This window comes from Primulina huaijiensis, chromosome 10, assembly GCF_012295235.1.
Source record: "Primulina huaijiensis isolate GDHJ02 chromosome 10, ASM1229523v2, whole genome shotgun sequence".
Taxonomy (NCBI): domain Eukaryota; kingdom Viridiplantae; phylum Streptophyta; class Magnoliopsida; order Lamiales; family Gesneriaceae; genus Primulina; species Primulina huaijiensis.
This window is the reverse complement of record NC_133315.1, coordinates 19010166-19032660: the sequence shown is the minus strand read 5'-3', so window position 1 is coordinate 19032660 and position 22495 is coordinate 19010166. Positions and strand designations below refer to the sequence as shown.

General features: G+C 33.8%; 2 protein-coding genes across 2 annotated transcripts; one reads left to right on the top strand and one right to left on the bottom strand.

The window, feature by feature from the left end:
* Positions 1 to 32: 32 nt before the first annotated feature.
* Positions 33 to 4329, bottom strand: LOC140986295 (probable LRR receptor-like serine/threonine-protein kinase At2g16250). The gene is made up of 4 exons (XM_073454443.1): positions 1925 to 4329; positions 1432 to 1560; positions 1109 to 1122; positions 33 to 1013 (listed from the first exon to the last, which is right to left on the bottom strand). The coding sequence occupies exons 1-4, from the start codon at positions 3916 to 3918 to the stop codon at positions 397 to 399; spliced, it is 2754 nt and encodes a 917-aa protein (XP_073310544.1). The 5' UTR covers positions 3919 to 4329; the 3' UTR covers positions 33 to 396.
* Positions 4330 to 15823: 11494 nt separating this feature from the next.
* On the top strand, positions 15824 to 16882 carry LOC140986707 (glycine-rich RNA-binding protein-like). The gene is made up of 2 exons (XM_073455032.1): positions 15824 to 16038; positions 16312 to 16882. Exons 1-2 carry the CDS (start codon positions 15925 to 15927, stop codon positions 16693 to 16695), a joined length of 498 nt encoding a protein of 165 aa, XP_073311133.1. The 5' UTR covers positions 15824 to 15924; the 3' UTR covers positions 16696 to 16882.
* The last annotated feature ends 5613 nt before the right edge of the window (positions 16883 to 22495 follow it).

The following is a 22495-nucleotide window of genomic DNA, read 5'->3' as shown; positions in this document are numbered from 1 at the left end:
ATTTTTTTTTGTAAAGATATTGATATATTCGCAACAAATTGGTCTGTTCCTTTTTTTTTCCAATTCGGAAAGACATAGCAGTGTAATAATTTACAATTCACCAATGGACAAATATAAAAATATCAATAAATTGCCAAAAAATTTCAACACAAATGACTCCCTTGCCACCTCTGCACTCTTAGAACTCTCTCCCAGAAAATAATGGGTCTCTTAAACATGTAAAGAACCTGTTTTCGCCTTCTGAAATCCAGCAAGTCCCTTCCTTGAACATCAATGAACCGGGGAGGAACACACGCCACTAAATTTCAACCCCATACCTCAGAGATGAAGAAGAATGTACAAGGAAACCAGCAATCAAAGATTTCCACCAAGAATCAAGAATAATGAACTTCTGTTTTAATTATCATTCCTTCTCTCTACATCATGCTCGTTCTGAGGTTCTGGGAAAATCTCGACAGAGTGTCGCCTGGTTGAGGATGAATGACCATTACCATTTCCATCAACATTCTGACCACTTCCTTGAGACCCCATTGTCCCCGAGTGTTTGAAACTTCCAGCTCGTTCAACTTTTCGAGAAGTCCCAACTGCCACATCCGACGAGCTGTGCCGCCAGCTGCTGAATAAAGTAGCATGGAACGACCCTCTGGATGACACGGTTCTAAGCCTAGCCGAGCCTGTATTTTCTTCCCTAACGACTTTCAGTGGATTTTCCAAAGCCTTGAGTATATAACGCATCGGTGGGCGTCTAGAAGGCTTTGGATTGAGGCAAGACCTCGCAACAATTGCCATTGCCCATACTTCCTCGAGAAGATCCTCATCTATGACAAGTGATGTATCCACGATATTTGTGACGAGTTCTTTGTTGTTTGTACTGATGTAACGTAGGGTTGATTCCAACCACTCTTTCATGTTGGAATCAGGGGACGAACTGATGTCAAGTTTACCAGTTACGAGCTCAAGCAGAACTTTCCCAAAACAGTACACATCATAGGCACACGTAGCATAAGGCATACCTGGTCATTGAAATCAAAGAGTGAATGACAATACAGAGAAAGGAAAAAGATGATGACACAAACAAAACCACAGTTACAGGAGCTCGCTGATGTACCTTGGTCCAATGACCTGCAAAATATACCGTAAACAAATTGAGTCAGGTTCATAGACAGAAATAAAAGTATTGCATCATATAATATTCTTTATATGTTGAAATCACCAAAAACATCTTATGATTAAGAACTACAAAAATAAGTGAAAAACTCTTATGACTAGTAATAAATAAAAAAATATGTGAAAACCATGAAAAAATATGCACATGTATGTCGAGACAGCTATTATTAACACCACCACAGTCAAAGACTCGAACTTCACTCTTTTTTTAACGTCAAGCAACAGAAAATTTAAAGCAGTTTACTTTACAAGAAAATTACTTACTGTGGCAACCGTAGCAATTTTGTGATTCTGTTTTGATGAGCATCTCCTTCTTGAGCACAAACTTTACTCAAGCTTCCTAATCTTACTTCAAATTTATCATCAAGTAGTATGCTGCTGGCATGTACATCCCTTCAAGAACACAAAACCAATTCCATCATTAGAAGAGGATTGAGGATATAGAATTGCATAGATATCATTCCATTCAAGATAGACAACATATGTGAGTCACTCCGAACTCATACGTAGTATCATGTTTCGTATTTTACATTTCGCTGATATTTTTTCTAAGAAAATATTTTGTACTTATTTACTAGTATAACATTTATGATAACGGAGTACTTTTGCTAGTTCTTTACCCAAACTAGTAAGAAAAGAGCAAAGTTAGTTCTAACGTGTGTTTGTCTACTGACCATTCTACTGGCAAAGAGCTCTAGTTTCAGAGTTCTGATAAGACGACAGAATCAACCATGAAGGCATACAAATAAATAGGTACCTGTGAACAAGTGGTGGGGTGCACTCATGGTGTAGGAAACACAAACCCTCGGCAGCTCCAATCGCTATTTTGAGTCGTGTTATCCAATCCAGTGATTGCAAACCATCATCGTCGGATTTCGTTTTCTTGAACAAAGAACTGGTCAAGTCTCCATTTGGCATGAATTTATAAACAAGAAACTTCTCGTTCTCGTTCTCCAAGCAATGCCCTAATAGTTGTACGAATCGAGGGTGGGATACTTTGTTGAAAAACTCAAGTTCTAACATGTGTGCTTCTTTTTTTACCATTGAATTCAAATCCACTTTCTTGATGACTACCGGGATTCCACCTTCAAGGATTCCACGGAAAAGATCACCAGACTGACCATTCTTGATTAGATTTGAGTCACTGAATTCATCAGTGGCCTTGAGAATCTGATGATAGGCAAATGAATCACCAAGAATTGAAAAATTTAATGATGTTCCGGGAGGTGGTGGACTTCCACTGGCAGGAACAGGCCCCACACCAATGCCACGTCGGTTTATTGTGTCTCTCCTTCTCTTGCAATAAATCAGCAGCACAAATAAAATTACAAGGAGAGAGATTATCCCGACACCACCAAGAACAGCAGCCAAAATGATTAATTTTCTGTGACTCTTCTCATGGGATTCAGCAGGAGGAGTTTCAGTGCCATTTGTTGATCCAAAATCATCAAACACTAAGCCCCTCTCAGAATAAAATGAGGCGCATTCAGATGCACCTCTCTGATTAGTGACGTTCTGGAGGCAATTCAAACCAAGAGAAGTGTTGCCACGAGCATTACTCGGAACTGTGCCTTGGAAATAGTTGCTTGATGCATCGATAAAATTGAAGCTTCTGAATACAACAGGCAGATTCCCGTAAAACATATTATGGGAAATGTTAAGTGCTAAAACACTAGAATTTGTACTTGAAGTCACATTTGGCAGCCCACCAGTAAAGTTATTCACAGACACATCAAGGAACTGCAGTGTAGGGATAGACCACAACGCAGCAGGAAAATCATTGGTGAAACCATTACGACTCAAAACAAGAATCTGTAATCGAGCCAAAGGACGAAATAAATCCTCCGCCAGTGAACCTGAAAGAATATTGTTCCCAATTACCATTCGCCGCAAGTTTCTCAAACCCCTAAAATCCAGAGGAAGCGACCCTGTGAGAGAATTAAATCCGAGATCAAGCTCAACCAGACTAGAAAGATCACCGAGTTGTGCTGGTATTGAAGACGAAAAACTGTTCCCAGAAAGATTCAAGAACTGCAACATAGACATAGTCCCAATACCCGGAGGAATAACCCCAGACAAGAAATTTGCAGACATATCAAGTAAAGTAAGGTTCCCAAGCACCGCAAAAGACTCCGGTATCGAACTTGTAAGCATGTTTCTCGAAAGATCAAGAACAGAAAGGCGAGACAACTGACCTAAACTGGACGGAACTACACCAGTGAGATTGTTATCAGATAAATACAGTTCAGCTAATCTACTCAAATTGCCTAGTGTGGTCGGAATGACACCAGTAATTGAACAAGAACTGAGATCAAGCACTTGGAGTGAGGCAAGCTGCAAGCCCAGCCATCCCGGAATCGACCCAGGAAGCAAGAAATATGACGAGTTAAAAGAGGTCAAAAGGGTCAAATTCTGGAGGGCATCCACCGAGAATTGAGGGTTTTGGCTTCCTCTTCGAGTTCTCCTGAACCCCGAAATGTTGATGCCTGTAACCCGGCCATTGTTGCACTGAATACCAACCCAAACCGTACAGGGGTCGGATTTTACCGGCCACTCTTTAGCCCTCAACCCTAGTGAAGATCTCAGCTGAAGTAAAGCCAATCTATCTTGCGTTGAAACCAAGAATTGCTGCTCTAATGTACAACCAAACAACGACAACAACAAAACTAAAACAACAAAAGCCACCCCGCTCCACCGATCGACCATTTCTGCTGCACCTTCATTGAACTTCAAGAAAAAGCCCCCTCTCATTCATTTACACATACACAGAGCAAAACACCCAATCCCATACAAGAATTCAGGGATTCTTGCCATACAAATGAGCATGCATTTACTTTATTCAAGATTAAAAATAAAATAAGTCGAAGAAAAGCACAGAACTCTCGTTGGTGAGTTTAACTTTCTGAAAATGAATAAAAATGAATCAGAACCTCCGAGTTGATTCTTCAAAATCTATTCTTTTTCCATTTGCTTGAAAAAACAAAACCTCTTTTTCAATTTTCTCTCTCCACCGCACTTCCTCTTCTCTCTCAACCCCCTACAATCTTTTAGTTGACGAAGGATATAAAGATGAAAAGGGTTTGCAAGGAAAAAAAAGTCAAAAACTGAGATTTTAGGTAGGCGGAGAAAGAATTGGGTGACTATACTGAATGCTTGATGGTTGGCACTGATGGTTCGTAGAGAGAGAGAAAGCGTGATTCAAAAAGGCTAGAAATACACCATGGACCCTGAAAACGGATCCGATCAGGATCCAGATCCATATCCGGATCGAATCAGAGTGGTTTGAGTACTGAGCTATTGAGAGAGCTACATGTGACTGTTGACAAGCATAAGTAACATGGTTAAAAGTACGAAAAATACAATTTAAGCACAATTAAAAACGAACATTTGATCAAAAGAATGAAAGAAGCAATCAAGTTTTTGATTAACTATATTAGGTAAGTATATAAAAAACATGAAAAAACTTTACAACCTTATATAAAAACGAAAAACCGACACGATTGTAACAGGGTCAAAAATAGGGGTTCTTGGGTCGGGGCAGATATGGTCGATAAGTATGAAATAAGGCTGTGGAATATGGACTACCGAATCGGGTTTGGATCTGATTAAAACGCCGAAAATCCCGCCCAGTACAGCTAAGCTTTTAAACTACTACCGCTATTCTATATTGTACTTTCTCTCTCTGCATTTAGTTGTACATCATGGACACCTATTTATTACACAATCATTTTTATTATAATAATATATATCATATCATTTCACATAATAAAAAAATTCATATAAACATAATAATTTATTGAAATATTTAATTCAAATCTCTATGTTGTCTATTCAGGAAAGGGCCAATCTACCTTTCCCAAATGGATTACAATTATATAAATTTCATTTATAAAACGAAGTCTTGTCTTTTATAGACATATCGAATAGATTTTTTATAATACATACATTATATATAAAAACTCCTATGAAATCGACTAACGAATGAATTTTGTGAGATAAAAAAGTCGTGAAAAGTACTATTTTTAATCTCTTATTTTTTATTCTAAATATAGATCGGATTGACCCGTCTCTCAGATATAACGGTTCACAAGAAACATACTTTACATTATATTTTTACAATTTAATATAACTTCTGCTCAATTTAATTTAAAATGACAACCATTGTGGTTCGGTCAACACTGTAATGAATCTTGTCACCAATGTCAAATTTGTATCATATTGCATGGAGATACATCACGTTTTTAAAAACAAATCAAGACAATTAAGCAACCCTTTTTTAAATTAAAAATTTTGACAATATATATAGTTCTGATATGTTATCCACAACCGTGTATACTTACGTATACATCAATGAGGTGACTCGTTTATTGAATGTAGTGAAACATATCTAATTCTACATCTAATATGTTAGTGTTACCTCGTTGATGGACATGGTGGGTGGACATCATATCAAAATTAAATATACATACTACACACACATAAATTTGCCCAAAGTTTAAAATTAAACTTAAAAATAAAGTATAATTATTTATAATATAGAGTTCATTTAAAGAGTGTATATGGTAAAAAAAACAATAATTGATTATTATTTTTTTCGAAAAGTTAGTTCGGATTTAATTTGTGCAACACAATAAATATTTTAACAGCCTGTGGCACATGCTTGTTGATTTATTTTACCAATAATATCACAAAAATAGTAAAATTGGAGAGTTTGGTGGAGATGGTAAAAGGAGAAATGTGACAATAATTATAGGAAAACGATCCCATTTATTTTTCACTCAACCACAGTAATCAAGCATCTAATGTTGCCACCTAATTTCCTCTTTTCCATAAATCTATCGCATCAAAATTAATGTTTATTGAAATTATGTGTATTTAACGTAACAATTAAAACTAATTAATGCGTGTATACAGGGGAAATTATCGAGTAGTTTTTTCGAAGAAATTTGTTAAATAACTTATAGCTCGTGCTACAATGTATTAGAAGAAAAAAAATTGTATAAATCACATTATTTTACATGAATAATATATTATTAAATATTATTTGATAATACACGCAACGTGTATTCAGAGAATATTAGCTGGTTATACATGAAAATATGAGGTTGATCTCCATTGATTAATAGAAAATCAAGTGTCTAGATCTAATGCTTAAAAAATTACAAAAATAAAGAAGGGTAGATATAAAATAATCGAGGAAATTTAGATTATAAATAATTAAAAACAGGGAATTAATTCGTTTTCAATAGTAGATCAGATCAAGTGGTTTGATGAAATATTACAACTTGACACTTCAATGCATGTTCAAATCAAACCTTTGAATAATTTTGTGGATTGTATTTAAATCACATTATTTCTACTTTTTAAAATTTTTGCTGTGATTTAACACCTACTTTACAAATAATTCTATTACCCAAATCATTTCGTTGAAGTCGAGAAAGAATTGAAGACAAATAACAGTCTAAAAGTAAAACAGGAGCATTCAACCTTATCTAATATTGATTAAAGTTTGAATTTTGGGATTCAGATCAATATAATTTAGCATTCAAACTTTCGCCAGTATTTATAAAAATAATTCAATTTTTAGCACAAACAAATACTTGTTTGATTATATGGATAAGATACGGTCAAATATTTGTCGTTTTACCAAGAATTTTAGTTAGCTATAATGACATAGCTTCAATATTATAATTATACATGATACAACTCAAGTATTGTTGGTGTCTGGTGCAATATCTTGATATATAAATATGAAAATAAAGAATAAAATTGGACACCGAGATTTAAACATAAAAATTATTATGGTAAAAATCATGGATAAAATGAAAAGAATTCAACTATAATATTTTGTGGTATATAATCATTTACTTGTTTCTAAATATAACACACACTATTAATACATGATAATAAAACACCTTACGAAAATTATAGAATAATACACTCAAATAAGAATGTATTGAGATGAGATAATAACTCGAGAATGATAGGATATGAAACTCATAACTGTGAAAAGCGTTTCACACTAATCGAAACATGTTTTCTTCATCAGCTTTCCCCCAACAGATTTTCCTCCAACCACTCATTAATCTTTAACACCTAATAATTACTGATATTTCTCTCAATTGAAGATTTGATTGAAAATTAATCAAATATTCACACGTCTTTTATGTTTCTTCTAGGCCATTTGAGTATCTACACCACTCAAACTTATCTGTATTCGTTTACTTTGTCAAAAAATCAGATACATTGTTCTTTGTATGAATTTTCTACATATTCATATTTCATTATTCTACTACTTCTCGCACAAAATGAAATTGAACTTCAATGTGTTTAGTCATTAAATGAAAGGTTATTTTCCTTGCGATGTGCAAGACTATATGATTGTCACAAAACAAAAAAACTTTATCTTGTTTGTGCCCGATTTCCTCCAATAATCTTTTAATACATATTGTCTTATTGCAAGTTTGAGTGGTTGTCATATATTCTGCTTCTATTGTAGATAACTCTCGAACTGTTTGCAGTTTTGAAACTCATCTTACTACTCTCTCTGTAAGTGTAAACACATAACCAGTAGTGAATTTTCTCTTATCAGGATCATCTGAATAATCTGAATCGAGATAGCCTCCGAGCGTAAAATCTGACTATCCATAAATAATGTAGCATTTGAGGTACCCTTAATGTATCTAAGGATCCTCTTAACAGTGCTCCAATGCTCACGTCCAGGATATACCGACTAACTGCTCCCACAGCTTGGGCAATGTCAGGTCTTCTACAGATCATGGTAAACATCAAACTTCTCATTGCTGATGCATATGCTACTCGAGACATCTCCACCGTCTTTCCTTTATTTATAGTACACATATCAGTGGATAACTTGAAGTAAACAGGAAGAGAGATAGGAATTGGCTTATTATCTTACATGTTGAAGCGTTGCAAAACTTTCTTTAAATAATTATTCTGGAAAAGCCAAATATTTTTGTTACTTCTGTCTAGGTGAACTTGCATCCATATAATCTTGTTTGTTAGTCCCAAGTCCTTCATATCAAATTCTCTAGCCAAAGTTGCCTTCAATTCTTGGACCTGATATTTGTTGGGGCCTGCTACTAACATATTCATATACAACAGCAAAATGATATAATTAGCATCATACATCTTTAAATATGTACAATGGTCTGTACTCATTATGTTTTATCGAAGGCTCCTGATATATGAATCAAATCTCTTTTATCAACACCCGGCGCCTGTTTTAGACCGTACAGAGATTTGTTCAACATGCAAACTAAGTTTTCTTTGTCTTTTTCCGCAAAAATTTCCGACTTGAACATATAGATTTCTTATTCAAAATATCCATGAATAAATGTAGTTTTCATAACTAGTTGTTTTAGATGTAGGTCAAACATTATACACAATACCAACACTACTCTAATTTTTGTAAGATGAACCACAAGAGAAAATATCTCATTGAAGTAATTGCCTTCATTCTGAGCATATCATTTTGACACCAATCTAGCATGATAATGCTCAACTTGGTTATTGTCATTGTACTGGATCTTATAGACCCATATGTCATCATTGACTTTCCTCTCTTGTAGTAATGTAACAAGATTTCAAGTTTTATTTATGTCTAATGCCTCCAATTCTTCCAGCATTGCTATCATCCACATGAATATATGAGAACTTTGAGTAGCCTCATTGATACTCGATGACTCACCACTCTCTGTTAATAGGCAATATGCAATATTACTTTTAGTGACATAATCTGAAATCCAACCTAGTGGTCTTCTGTCTCGAATTGACTGCCTCACATTGGAAATCTCATATTTAACATGCTCTTGTTCCTCGTTCTCGGGTATTGTTTAACAAGAAATTTGATATTCGTTTGTCTTGTTTTTCACCAGAATTTTTATAGTTTCTGAATTTCGATGTGCATTTGTCTTCATTTACTTTGTCTTTCTCGCATATAACATCTCCATTGATGACAAACTTGTGGACAATATGATCCCACAAGTGAAACCTTTTTTACTCAATCAGCATAACTTAAGAAGATACACTTTCTGGATTTTGAATCCAACTTCGATCTTTCTTGATAATTGTACAAAACATATACACGACTTCCAAATGTATGCACATGAGAATAATCAACAGGTTCCCAGTCCACATCTCCATCATAGTCTTCACATCAATCGCCGCTGAATCAGAACGATTGATGATATAAATAATAGTCTTGATTGCTTCCGTCCAAAATGACTTGACTAGACCCGCAATCCTCAACATGACTCTTGTTCTATCCAATAAGGTCATGTTCATCCGCTCCGCCACTCCATTATGTTAAGGTGTATAAGTCATCATGATCTGTCTTTTGATGTATTCGTGTTGATAAAATACATCAAATTCGTCATCGGTATATTATTTCCATTGTCTATTATCAAACACTTAGATTTTCTTTTTAGAATCAAACTCAACCCAGGCTTTGAAATCTTTGAAGACCTGGAAAACTTATGATTTATTATTGATTGGATACACCACCATTTCCTATAGAATTATTAATAAACGAGACAAAATATCTCGCTTCTCCAAGTGATACAAGCTGTGATTGCCAAATATCATGATAAATCAGCTCCATCGCACTTTTACTTTTGACAGTGGAAATGTCAAGCTTTAATCTGTGTTGTTTACTGGTAACACAATGCTCACAAAAAAGTAGAATCACTCTCATAAGGCCCTAAGAGTAGCTTCCGTTCTGAGAGAATTTTCAACCATCGTTATGACATTTGAGACATGCTCGAGCTTTCTATGTCATAACACTGTTAATTATTCTCTTGAATCAATCGATGTAACATTTATTTCCGTCTCTTTGTGCGTTTTTCTCAAAAGTACATACATATTTGCAACAACATTTTTCACTTTCATGACCACAAGCGCGACCTTCACAATTTTCATGATCATGTACTCAATACGAGTTTTACACCCGATATCATCCAATTGCCCAAAGACAAAATATTATTCATTACCCCTTCACATGTCATATATCATGTATGGTGCGAACAGTGCCATCAAAATATTTTTATTTTGATAATATCAACCCCAAAAATTTCTAATGCATGATCATTTCCTATGAATACATATCATCCTGAAATTGTTTCATACTGATCGAACCATTCTTTCTGAGATGTCATATGACGTGTCGTTCCTGAATCCATAATATGTGTGCCACAAAATTTTTGTATGCCTTCTACAACTGCTGCTTCGCTATTTAATATTTCACCAATGCCTCAGTACTGACCACATTTCGTTGAGATCTCTTCTCGATACTGGTAGAATCTTTCTTGAAGTGTCATTTACGACCACATTTAAAGAATTAAATATTTTTATTCTTAATTCTTAAATTTGATATATCTCCCATTTGGCTCCCACTAGAGTTACGATCCATAAATATCTCTTTTATCATTGGTAAAGCTTATGTCTGCTTCAAAGTTATGAACCTACGTTCCTTATTCTTGTGGCAACTTTTTTTCTAGAAAAACCGAAGTTAAGACATCGTCCAAGTTTAAAAAGTTTATGAGAATATTGTGGGTTAAATTGATGATAGAATACACACTCTTTTAATATATTAGAACAAAACACCTCACAAATATTATAGAACAAAACACTCAAATAAGAATATACTGAGATGAGAGAAAGAATCGGGAATGAGATAATGAAATGAGAGTAGAGAACTCTATTTAAAGGGTTCATTCATTAACGTGAAACACGTTTCACATTAATTGAAATGTGTTTTCTATGTTAGATGTCTCCCAATAGCTTTTTCTCCCAACCACTCATTAATTTCTGACATTCATTAATTGGCGACAAATGTCACATGTCAATCACTCTTATAACATGACAATTATTGCATCTAACAAAACATATATTAATTTTATTTAATTCCCTCCAGCTTTCATTTTCTTTTTTCTTTTTAATTTTTTTTAATTTAATTACTAAAAAAATGCACAAGTATATTGCATCATGCTCCACACTCAGTCACGTCTATGATTATGTCGATGATTACCAGTAAGCACTTGCTTACAAAATTAAAGAATCAAGACATCATTAGCTCACTTTGCTATGGTTTATGAATCATTCAATTATATTATTATTGACCATTAATATTAATGAAGTGATTATGCTCATTTGGTATTTTCTTTCAATAATACCAAATCAAATAATCAATTCAGGATTCTAATTCTCGACCATAAGATACAAATATTTTAGTAGTCAAACTTTGAACAATTTGAATTTTTTTCTCTCTAATTGTATTTGACAAGTTTAATTGTCGGCATCGCAAAGGCTTTCGTCAAAAGTCAAAAGCCTCCTTCCAATTTGCGTACTAAATAATGGTCAAATCTAATTGTTATTTGATTTATAATCACCTAAATTTGGTTTGATTGCGATATAAGACATAATTATAATCCAAATCCATTTAGAATTCAACTTGTCCATAGATAAAGTCGGCATTATTAAAAATTAACTAGACTCATAATATATATGGCTTGTAAATATATATTATCATATAATTTTGATATGTTCACTTATGTGGCTATCACTGATATGATGTTAATTTATTGGACGTGATGAACTATATCGAAATTATACATCCACCAAGTAAGCGACATCTCAGTTGTGGACACACAGATGTGGACACAGTTGGGAGCGTCATATCAAAATTATATATGTGTGTGCAGGGACGATTGTCACATCAATGATAGACACATAAATGAGCAAGATTGATGAACAATATATAAAAATAAAATTATTGCGTGATCTGATTGGTAACTATACTTATCTTAATTGTACATCTTAATTTGCCTCCATCCCAAGTTCGGTTATGCCAAGACTCAATTTTGAAAGGTATGTCTACAAGTGAGACACGATTTCACACGACCCATTCTCTTGTTATTCTTGCTTTATGCTTCCTAACATATAGCTAATACAAACACGATTATCAACGTGTAAAAATCTTTATTGTTGAATTTTATAATATTTCACATATTTAAAACGATGCATATTAGCATTTTTTATCGTAACTTTTTTTGTAAATTCAAAAGTATATAAATATATCAGCAGTATTAGTGTGAAATATGTATCTAATAATTAAGTAAGTCTATTGTGAGACGGTCTCACGAATTTTTATCTGTGAGACGGATTAACCCTACCGATATTCACAATAAAAAGTGATACTTTTTAATGGATGATCCAAATAAGAGATTCGACCTACGAAATTGATCTGTCAGATCGTCTCATAAGATTTTTTTGTACCAATAATTTGTATCAAATTAAAAAGTAAGGAACAACCAAAAATTATTAAAGTAATATATATAATATACATCCAAGAAAAGTCCAAGGTCAAAATCTAAACTATGGATTTGTGCTATTTTTCTTGCGTTATTGGCGTACTTTAATAGATAATAATTAAAAGAGAAGATATTCTCAATCGACCTAACAAATAACAATATGATCCTATCCTATATTCCTATTTGTTTAGGTTTCCAAAAAATACTTTAAACTTTTTAAGTTAATATTATTAATATTTTTTTTTCTTTCCTTTAAATACACTTTTTTTTATATCACTTGATCTGATTATTATTTTTATTTCAAATTTTGAGCAGTTTCAGAAAGTAATATCTTGTTGTACAACATTAAAATAATAAAAAAAACATATTGTAATATTTTAAGAATAATTAAATAAGTTTTGCCATCTACAATAATAATACAAATTCTCTAGGTTACATTTGTTAAAATGAATTTAAATTTTATGGATTTTGAAAAAAGAAAATAAAATAAAATAACACGTATTAAAATAAATAAAGGAAATTTTTTAGAAACAATTAAAAGATTACAAATTTATTCGAAAGATAAATTATCTAATATTTTAAAATAGATATATTTTTCAATTGGTTGATCGATTCAACGTTTTAAAGTGATTTCTTTTAAATTAGTCCACTTACAAAAAATGGGAGTAAGAATTCAAATTAGTTAGTTTGAGAGATCTACACATACAGGCCTGATTATTATTATTATTATTTTTGGAAAACCGAACCAGCCTATATCTAAAGTAAAAAAAAATTGTTTAAAAAATAAAAAGAGCAAAAATGCAAGAATTTTAAGTAAAATAATTCAAGAAATTTCATATTCCAACTATCATTATTAACTTTTTTTATTAATCATATTATTAGTAAAAATAAAACCAACACATATTTAAATAAATAATTTTTTTAAAAAAATAAAAATAAAAAATTTCAAATTTTTTTGAAAGATAAATTACTTTATATTTTACGAATAAAAGATTTTTTGGAAAAAAAATGGTTGATTGATTCACCAATTTTAGGTCATCTATCTTTCAAATTATTAAGTTCGAGCTTCAACTCTCATTTTTAGTATATGGTATCAGGTCCTATTTTATAAATAAGAAACGTGTCTAAGTTCCAAAAAAAAAAACTAATAATAATAATGAATTTTTTTTAAAAATATGGCTATTGCAGCATACGTTGTATATATATAAAAAGAGCGCGCGCACACACAACATGACTTTTAAAAAATCGGCCATTATTATCCTTTAAAAGCTAAAGAGAAATAAAGCAAATTTCCAAGAGAATATGTATAGAATAGTACTAGAGATGTCAATGGGGCGGGTATGGCTAAACCCAAGACCCGCCCCATGAAGAAAGCTTGGACCCATTACCCGCCCCACCCCGGTTAAATATCTTCGGACCCACCCCACCCCGAAAACGAAATGGGGCCGGGTAGACCCGCGAAACCTGTGAGACCCGAATTTTTTTAAATGAAAACAATAATCTTCTTATCATATGACTGAATTATGAAACAAACAATCCTCTAAATACAACACAATAGAAAACTAATTCATGTCTTCGACCACACTTAATAATAACAAACAAATTATTTTTACGACATAATGAATCACATAAAAAAAAAAGAGTTACTAGCTCTCCAATAAAAAAGTCTTGACATCCTCAAAAATAAGTCATAATAGAACTTAAACAGATCAATGTAAAATCAGCGAGTAAACAATCTTTCAGACACATTATTCAGGAACAACTTCCTCTTCATCAAGAATGGTGGGACAAGTTGATAAATTACTTGAAAAATTACTTACAAAATTAAAGAGAGAAAGTACATTGAAAAAATAAAACTGTAATTTAAACCGTAAAAAAAATGTAATTTTAAAGAGAGAAAGTATAGTAACAAAATTAAAATGAAAGTACAATGAAAAAATAAAAATGTGATTTATTTACCTTCCACGTCACCTCACAACCATCTTCGCGAGCACATCAATTTATATCTAAATATATGGGGCGGGTATGTGTTGGGTATTATAGGACCCATGACCCGCCCCATACCCAGACGGGTCTCAAAAATTAGACCCGAGACCCGTCCCATGACCCATTTAGTATGCCCAAACCCGCCCCAGATGGGGTGGGTACATTGCGGGTCTGGATCCGGCCCATACAATTTACTTCTCTTGACCCACTTTCATGCCCAATTTACCGGGCTTCAGTTTCATGTAGCCCAGTCTTAATACTACTTTTGCTCAAACCCATCTAGCTCGTCGCATTTTTTTTTTTTTTAAAATATATATATATCTCAGTGAAGGGTCAGGTGGGCTTTATATACAATCACTATATGTAAAAAAAAAAAAAACATTCATTTCTTTATCACAAAAACTATCTGAGTAGTTCACAGATCAATTTTATGAGATAAATATTTTATTTGGGTCTCCCATTCACAGGTGGACTTTAAATGATTTTTTTTCATATTTGTTTTATTAAAAGTGACTCAATCGTCCAAAAAGTTCGAAAAAATAATGATTATAAACTTATTTTTTGAATAAGATATGTTACACAGTAAAAAGTTAAAAATTTATTAAAATATCTTTTTATGATATGTTGTTTAGTAAAAATATTCAATTTTTGTAAATAGATATGTGCATTTTTTGTACTTAAAACAGGAGCACCAAAAATAGTTGCTAAAGAACATCATGCTGTTGTTTTATTCGAAGTATTATTTTTGTAAAATATATTATTTATTGTTTTTTTATTTTTTGAAAGATATATTATTTATTGTTACTATTAATTGATTTATTAATTAAAAAAATACGTTTTTAAAATGTAAATAAATAATTATATACAATACCGTAGATGTGCTACCCAACAGTTGTTACGAATAAATAAAAATCATTAAATAATGTAATGATACATCGAGATATTGCTAGATTTAAAGCATATATTTTTTAATAAATATAAATAAAAAATTTAAACGTCCCAATCCCAATAGTTTTGTTTATCTTTATATCAGTGCAGCATGTGACTTAGGCCCACAGAATTAGCCAATTCGTCAACTCTTGTTTAAACCATGGTTATAAGAATTGGTTACATCTATTAATCTAATAAATATAAATATCTATTATAATTATTAATTAAATATTTTTTTGGAAAGGATTAAATAAACGATTTTCATTAAAAAAATATCGGATTGTAGAAATTATTTTAAGGAGTAATTGGGGGAAAAAGACACTCCTTAACCATAGTTCCCCGATAAGCCAAGTAACGTAGGCGCAGTGCGCACCCGGCTTACTTTAACTTAGGCACCCCCAAAACCTAGCTCCCCCACTTATATATACCCCGCATTCAACCGGAAATTAACATTTCGAGGCGGCTCCCAATTTCTCATTTCTTCTCTTGAATTATAATAATTTCTGCATCAATGGCGGCCGAAGATGTAGAATTCAGATGTTTTGTAGGTGGTCTTGCGTGGGCAACCACCGATCAAACTCTTGAGCAAGCCTTTTCCCAATTCGGCGATGTCATCGAATCGAAGGTCCGTTGTCGCAGGGGATCGGATCTGTCCCGATTCGATCCGATCTGATCTGTTACTAAAAATGTTACTGTTACTGAGTTACTGTTACTATTTGTGTTACTGTAATTGCTCCTGAAGCGGTACGTTTCATCTTCCTCTTTTTCATCAAAGGGTTGAAGATTGAATCTGCTTTTCAGTTTTTCCTTCGCGTTTGTTTTCCGTTGGATTCGGATTTGTGTTGAATATGTGTGGATCTGACGTTATTTTTGGTGGATCTGTCTAATTCTTGCTCAGGTTGTCAACGATCGAGAAACTGGGAGATCCAGGGGTTTCGGATTCGTTACTTTCAAGGATGAGCAGTCGATGAGGGACGCTATTGAGGGAATGAACGGCCAAGATCTCGACGGCCGTAATATAACCGTGAATGAAGCCCAGTCCCGCGGTAGCTCTGGAGGTGGCGGCGGCGGAGGGTTCCGCGGGCCTAGGCGTGAAGGAGGAGGCGGCGGCGGATACAGTCGTCGTGATGGTGGTGGTTATGGAGGTGGAGGTGGCGGTGGTTACGGTGGTAGTCGTGATCGTGGGTATGGTGGAGGTGGTCGCGGAGGCGGAGGAGGAGGATACGGCGGAGACCGTGGATACTCGAGGGGTGGTGACTCTGATGGAAACTGGAGGAATTAGGTGTGTTGTGTCTAATATTGTCCGTTATGAATTTGGAAAGTGCAGTTGTTGTGGTTGGATTGCGTCGTCGTTTGTTTTTCTTAGGTTGTTGGGTACTGTTCAGCGTTTTGGGTTTCGTGTTTTGTTGTATAAATCAAAATATTTACCACATTTCAGTGGAATGAAGTAAATTGAGGTTTGTGCATTATTACTCTCATCTTATCACTACTATGCTCATATTTAAATCTTATTAAAAAAGAGTTATTTTAAGCTAGAAAAATTGGTTTCTGGGCCATCACAAAATAATGCAGTTTAGCATCCTTCTCAAAATAAAAAAATAAAAATACCTCCTGCAACCTTTGATGTTGTAGATTGAAAATGTAGCTATCAATCAAAAATTAAAGTGAGTAATCAGGCCCCTACTGGTATGTAGCGTTGAAGCTGTTCCAAAAATCGATTGGGCAATCAATAACATCAATAAAAATGCAAAATTCAACCTTCCAAAGGAGGTTTGAAGTGGACTTGCTGTCCCAAAATCAATCGGGGACATCTACATAAATATATGTGAAGATAGAAATAGCTCCTCAGGATTCAAGAAAACTACACCCTTGTTAGCGAGTAGCGACCAATCGTCGCCAAGTCTTTAATTCAATAGTCAATAAATAAGAGTGCTCTGGGCCGGTGTGATTTTGCCATATAATAACTATATTATATATAAAAAAAATTATGGGAATCTTTCGTGTCATCACAGAGAATCTGCACTTTCGTATAACATATGGACCAAGAGTCCCATATATGGGCTCTCTAATCAAAACAATCGTTTCATTTTTTTCGAGAGTACAATTTGTTACATATGTCCACATATATTTTGCTCCAAAAGGTGAAATCGCTCACCTTAGGCGCCCTTGAACTCCGGCCCGACAGGAATGTGAGAGGAGGTAAACCATGGTGACTCAGTTAACCAACAGCAGCTAGACCTTATGCTAAGCCGCGCACATGGAGCTCCCCCACATTAGAGGGAATTAAACTCCCACACTGCCGTTTGCGAGACTCGATCCCTGGTTATTGTTCCAAAATTCACTGCTGCTGACCAACTGAGCTAAGCCTATGCGGACTGTCTACATATATTTTGATTAATAGATGAGCCAATATATTATATTTTACACATATGACAAAATTTTGAATTTTAAAATTTTGAAGAACTTATAAAGGAGACCAAGAAACATTGTTTTCATAATTCGGAACTCTTTCTCAAGTCTTAGCTAGGCTGAGTCAAATTTTTCTTCAGAGTTGGTATAAATTGAATAATAGTAATAAAATTTGTCAAAAGTAATATTTTATTATAAGAATTAGACTCTTTTTTTTCGGTATTTTCAAGGTTTCTCTGAAGGCAAAAACTTGTGTGAGACGGTCTCACGGATCGTATTTGTTAGACGGATATCTTATTTGGGTCATCCATAAAAAAATATTACTTTTTATGCTAATAGTATTACTTTTTATTGTGAATATGGGTAGGGTTGACCCGTCTCACAGATTAAGATCCGTGAGACGGTCTCACATAAGACCCACTCTTTTCTAAAATGTCGATGTTAGATATTTCTAATATGAGATGTTAGATATTGGTTACATATTCGACATCATTATTAACACTCCGTCAGCTTGTCGTACTATGACAAAATTTTCGTCAATTAGATTATCAAAATCCATTCAATCCAATTCTGTGCTAACGAGTAGGACAAAAAATGCTGTTTTCCCGAAATTCATCATCATTCAACTTAGAATATCCCTCAAAATTTTGCACAAACAACTTAGAATATCCCTCAAAACAATAGATTCGTTTAGAATATTCAAACCGAGGTCCCTCGTCTTCTCAAATTGCGACAAGGACCATCCTACGCATGCAGCGAATGTAAGTCATGGTATAGAGATTCACATACGCTATTTCTACAAAAACTATAAACTTGTAAATCATTAAAAATCTTGTAAGGTGTGAAAATGGTTAGTGAAAAAATAGTCGAGGTAAGAGTTTGATTTTTTTTTTTATTAAAACAAAATTAATCTACTATGATGTTCATGGTTGTTGGCGATTCATTTCTAAAAAATACAATGACTATCGACATTAAAATAGTAATACTATAAAATTTAAAGTCACACGAACCATGAAATGTTTAAAATACTATTAAAATGATATACAATTTGTCTAATTTCGGATTATAAACTTAAAAACCCGAATTCAAGAGTTTATATTTTGCATGCTTGGATTTAACCATACTTGTTCAGAAAATTCGAAACTAGAAGACAACTCTCGAATTTAATTCCAAAGTTCGAATAAATTCATATATATAACCTTGAAAAATCCAGACTCAAGATTTTGTGTATTGCAAATTTGAATTTAGAACTAAACTTAAAGAGAAAGAAAAAAATTGCTGTGGAAATAAAAATGAGAACCCTAAATAACCTTATTTTTGCTAGATTATTATCTATATAATCATAAAAAAAACTTATCTTACAATAATGAATGAAAAACTTTGAATCAAAAGACATAATATTTCATGAAATGGTGCCACTTGACACCAATTCAATTGGCCTTTGGGCCAAGTGGTGAGGGCGTGGCGCCTCTTCAATTGATGAAGAGGCGTAATTGAAGAGGCGCAACAACATTCATGCATTCTCACAGCAATTCAATTGCCTGTGTGAATTGTTAGTTATATATATATATATATAAATTTTTTTTATTCAATATTTTTCAAAAATTGGAACTTTTTATTATAATTAATAATCGAGAAATAAAATCGTTTCTTATGTACGTTTGTTATGTACGTATATATAATTCATATGAGAAAAGCTAGGATATGATTACGTAGACATGCACGACCAGATTTTGTTGCTCGCGGTTCCCTAATGTTACATATATATAAAGCATGAATTTTAAACCATGATAATGAAGTGGTGAAGTTGTTAAGATTGGAACTTGGACCTAACTCAACCCCAAAAGCTAGTTCAAGAAGGGATGATTGTCCAAGTCCATATATGCAACTCTCATTGATTTTATCTCATCGATGTGGGATAACTAACACACCCACTTCACGCCCATGAATGAACATCTGGAGAATGAAGTTTACAAATAACACAATTAAGGGCAGAACGGGTGTCCCAACTATAGACAATCTAACACATAACGGTAGAACCTGAGCTCTGATACCATGTTAAGATTGAAACTTGGACCAAACTCAACCCCAAAAGCTAGTTCAAGTGGAGAAGATTGTTCAAATCTCTATATGCAACTCTCAAATATTTTACCTCATCAATGAGGGACAACTAACAAAAGTATCAAACTATACCTCATTCACACACTCGAATGAGCTTGTGAATCTGTCCCAAATCATCACAATTGTTATTACGTGCTCATTATTCATGAAACGTCTGCCTTTCTTTTCCTTAAAACGTGTTAGAATTTTTTTTTTGAACCTCACATAGCATTCGGCCGAACCCTTAATAATACATAAAAATATTTTTATAAAATATTTTGCTTCATTTTAAAATAAAACATCAACTATATATTTGAGAACTACAGCCCATACTATAATCTCTCAAAAACCTCTCAAAACATAAATAAAAGTCGTAAAAATATTCTTAACATAACTTAAAATCATAAATAATAACTAGTGCGGAAAACTAGCGTCGGTCCTCGGGTTATGTGCACCTCCAGTCCAGTCAAATCAGGCATCCAAGCCTCCCTCAACGTCATTATCATACACGCCTGCATCAATCACACCTAGTGAGTCTAAAGACTCAACACGTCATATCCTTGATAACAAGTAATACATAATACAGATCACATGCAACAGTGAAAAATACTTGTACTTAAAATATCGTTTTTATGAAGATGCATAAACTTTAACCATAAACGTTTTCAAAAATATTTTCATGATGCATAAACTTTAAAAGAAAACATTTTCATAATGATGCATCATCTTTAAACATAAACATTTTCATAACCTTTATCATAAACTTTTGCATAAACGTTTTCATATCATCATAAACATATTCATATTCATATCATCATCAACATATAAGTATTCATATTATCATCAACATATACATATTCTTTTTTCTTTTCGTTGAATTCAGATCGTTAATTGTGACTTTCGTGTTCATCTACGTCTACGTCTACGTGTTGGGCGATGGATCCATCTACATGTAACCACAGTACTGGGCGGCGAGGACACCAGCAACACTCTCACCGGTCAACTGGGCCTTGGCCTTACGTATTAACATATTATCGTATACATATACATATCCGTATCCAAGGAAACACGATCGTCGGGCTCCCACTGGGACCATAACCCTCACGACATTTTCAACATATCATCGTATTAGTCACAATTACTTCACTTCCTTCAACGTTTCATATTATCATCACTTTATAAAAATCATACATTTAATATCCTTTTCTTTTAAAAAACAAGCATGCAACATACCTTTTAACGTTATCGTTTCCTCATAAAAATCCATAAATATTTTAAAAGAAACTTTTCAACGTATAAAAATCCATAAATCTTTCTAAATAAACATTTCAACATCATAAACATTTAAAATATGCATTTAAATCTCAAACATTTAAAATAAACATTTTAACATATTAACTCATAACCTTATAAAATAACATTTTGACAGAATAAATCGTAAACATTTAAAATCCATGTCATAAAAATTTATAAACATTTGAAATAATCATATTAGCACATAAAACAGCATTCAGGGCACTACCATGACGTTTACTAAATTTTTAGGTGTAAAATGACCGTTTTACCCCTAGACGTAAAATTTCACATTTTTGACATTTTCTTAATTCCATTGGCTCTAACATGTCCCAAATAATTATTTAAGCTTACATGAATTTTTCTCATATTTTTATTTAGCCAAAAACGAGGACTTTTAAATAAATCTTTAAATAAGACGTATTACTGCGTTTTAATCCCGAATTAACTCAAACCTTAATATAAAATTCCCAAATTCAAAACTTAGACTTTTAATAATTATTTAAGCTTAAATATAATTTTTCATAATTTTATAAAGCTTAAAACTAGACGTTTCAATTAACTCGTTAATTAACGTTACGTGCGGCAATTAAATCCCGAATAAATCCAAAACTCGTTATTTTTAGCCCAAACTTTAAATATAGCATTTTTATGATTTATTCTACCCTTCCATGTCATGAGCCACCCCCGTGGACCCATGGATCTATTTTTCCTTCTTTAATTTTCGTTTTTGACACACTAACGAACCCACCGAGCCAACTCCCAATTACTCGAGCCACGCCCGAGCCACCTTGAGCCAAAACCTATCCAACCCATCTAGGGACCCTACTGACCAAGCCCAGCCCGTAAAACCAGCCCTGGCCCGACCAAAAACTTGCTGGAACTTGCCCCAAAATTCTGCACATGTGTGTGTGTCTCTTCTAACCTTCACCAAGACTCCTAGCCAACTAGGACACCTCCAGCTGGTTAACCACCGACCCAACCTGACCCTACCCAACCTTGGACCACTCCTAAACTCAGCCCAGACCAGCCCAAACCCCTGGACGCAGCAGCGAGCAACCTGAATTCAGAAGCACAACCTGCGCACATGCTGCCTCCATAGTGCCTCCCCACGTTTTCTGTTTTCTCTCGCACCAGCAGCCACCCAAGCCGCACAAGCCCTTGCCCAGCCCTTCTAGGAACCCTCCTGGACCCTTAGAACCTAAGGACTCGACCCCAAAGCTCCAAAACCGAAGCTCCACCAGCAGTAAGCATATTATGGCCGAGAAACCCACCTACCA

Excerpts from the sequence above, each read along its gene's own strand:
- LOC140986295 (XM_073454443.1), bottom strand. The coding sequence starts at position 3,918 with ATGAGAGGGGGCTTTTTCTTGAAGTTCAATGAAGGTGCAGCAGAAATG. Across the intron at positions 1,561-1,924 it reads ACCCCACCACTTGTTCACAG|GGATGTACATGCCAGCAGCA; the intron begins GTACCTATTTAT and ends GTGTTCTTGAAG.
- LOC140986707 (XM_073455032.1), top strand. The coding sequence starts at position 15,925 with ATGGCGGCCGAAGATGTAGAATTCAGATGTTTTGTAGGTGGTCTTGCG. Across the intron at positions 16,039-16,311 it reads GCGATGTCATCGAATCGAAG|GTTGTCAACGATCGAGAAAC; the intron begins GTCCGTTGTCGC and ends ATTCTTGCTCAG.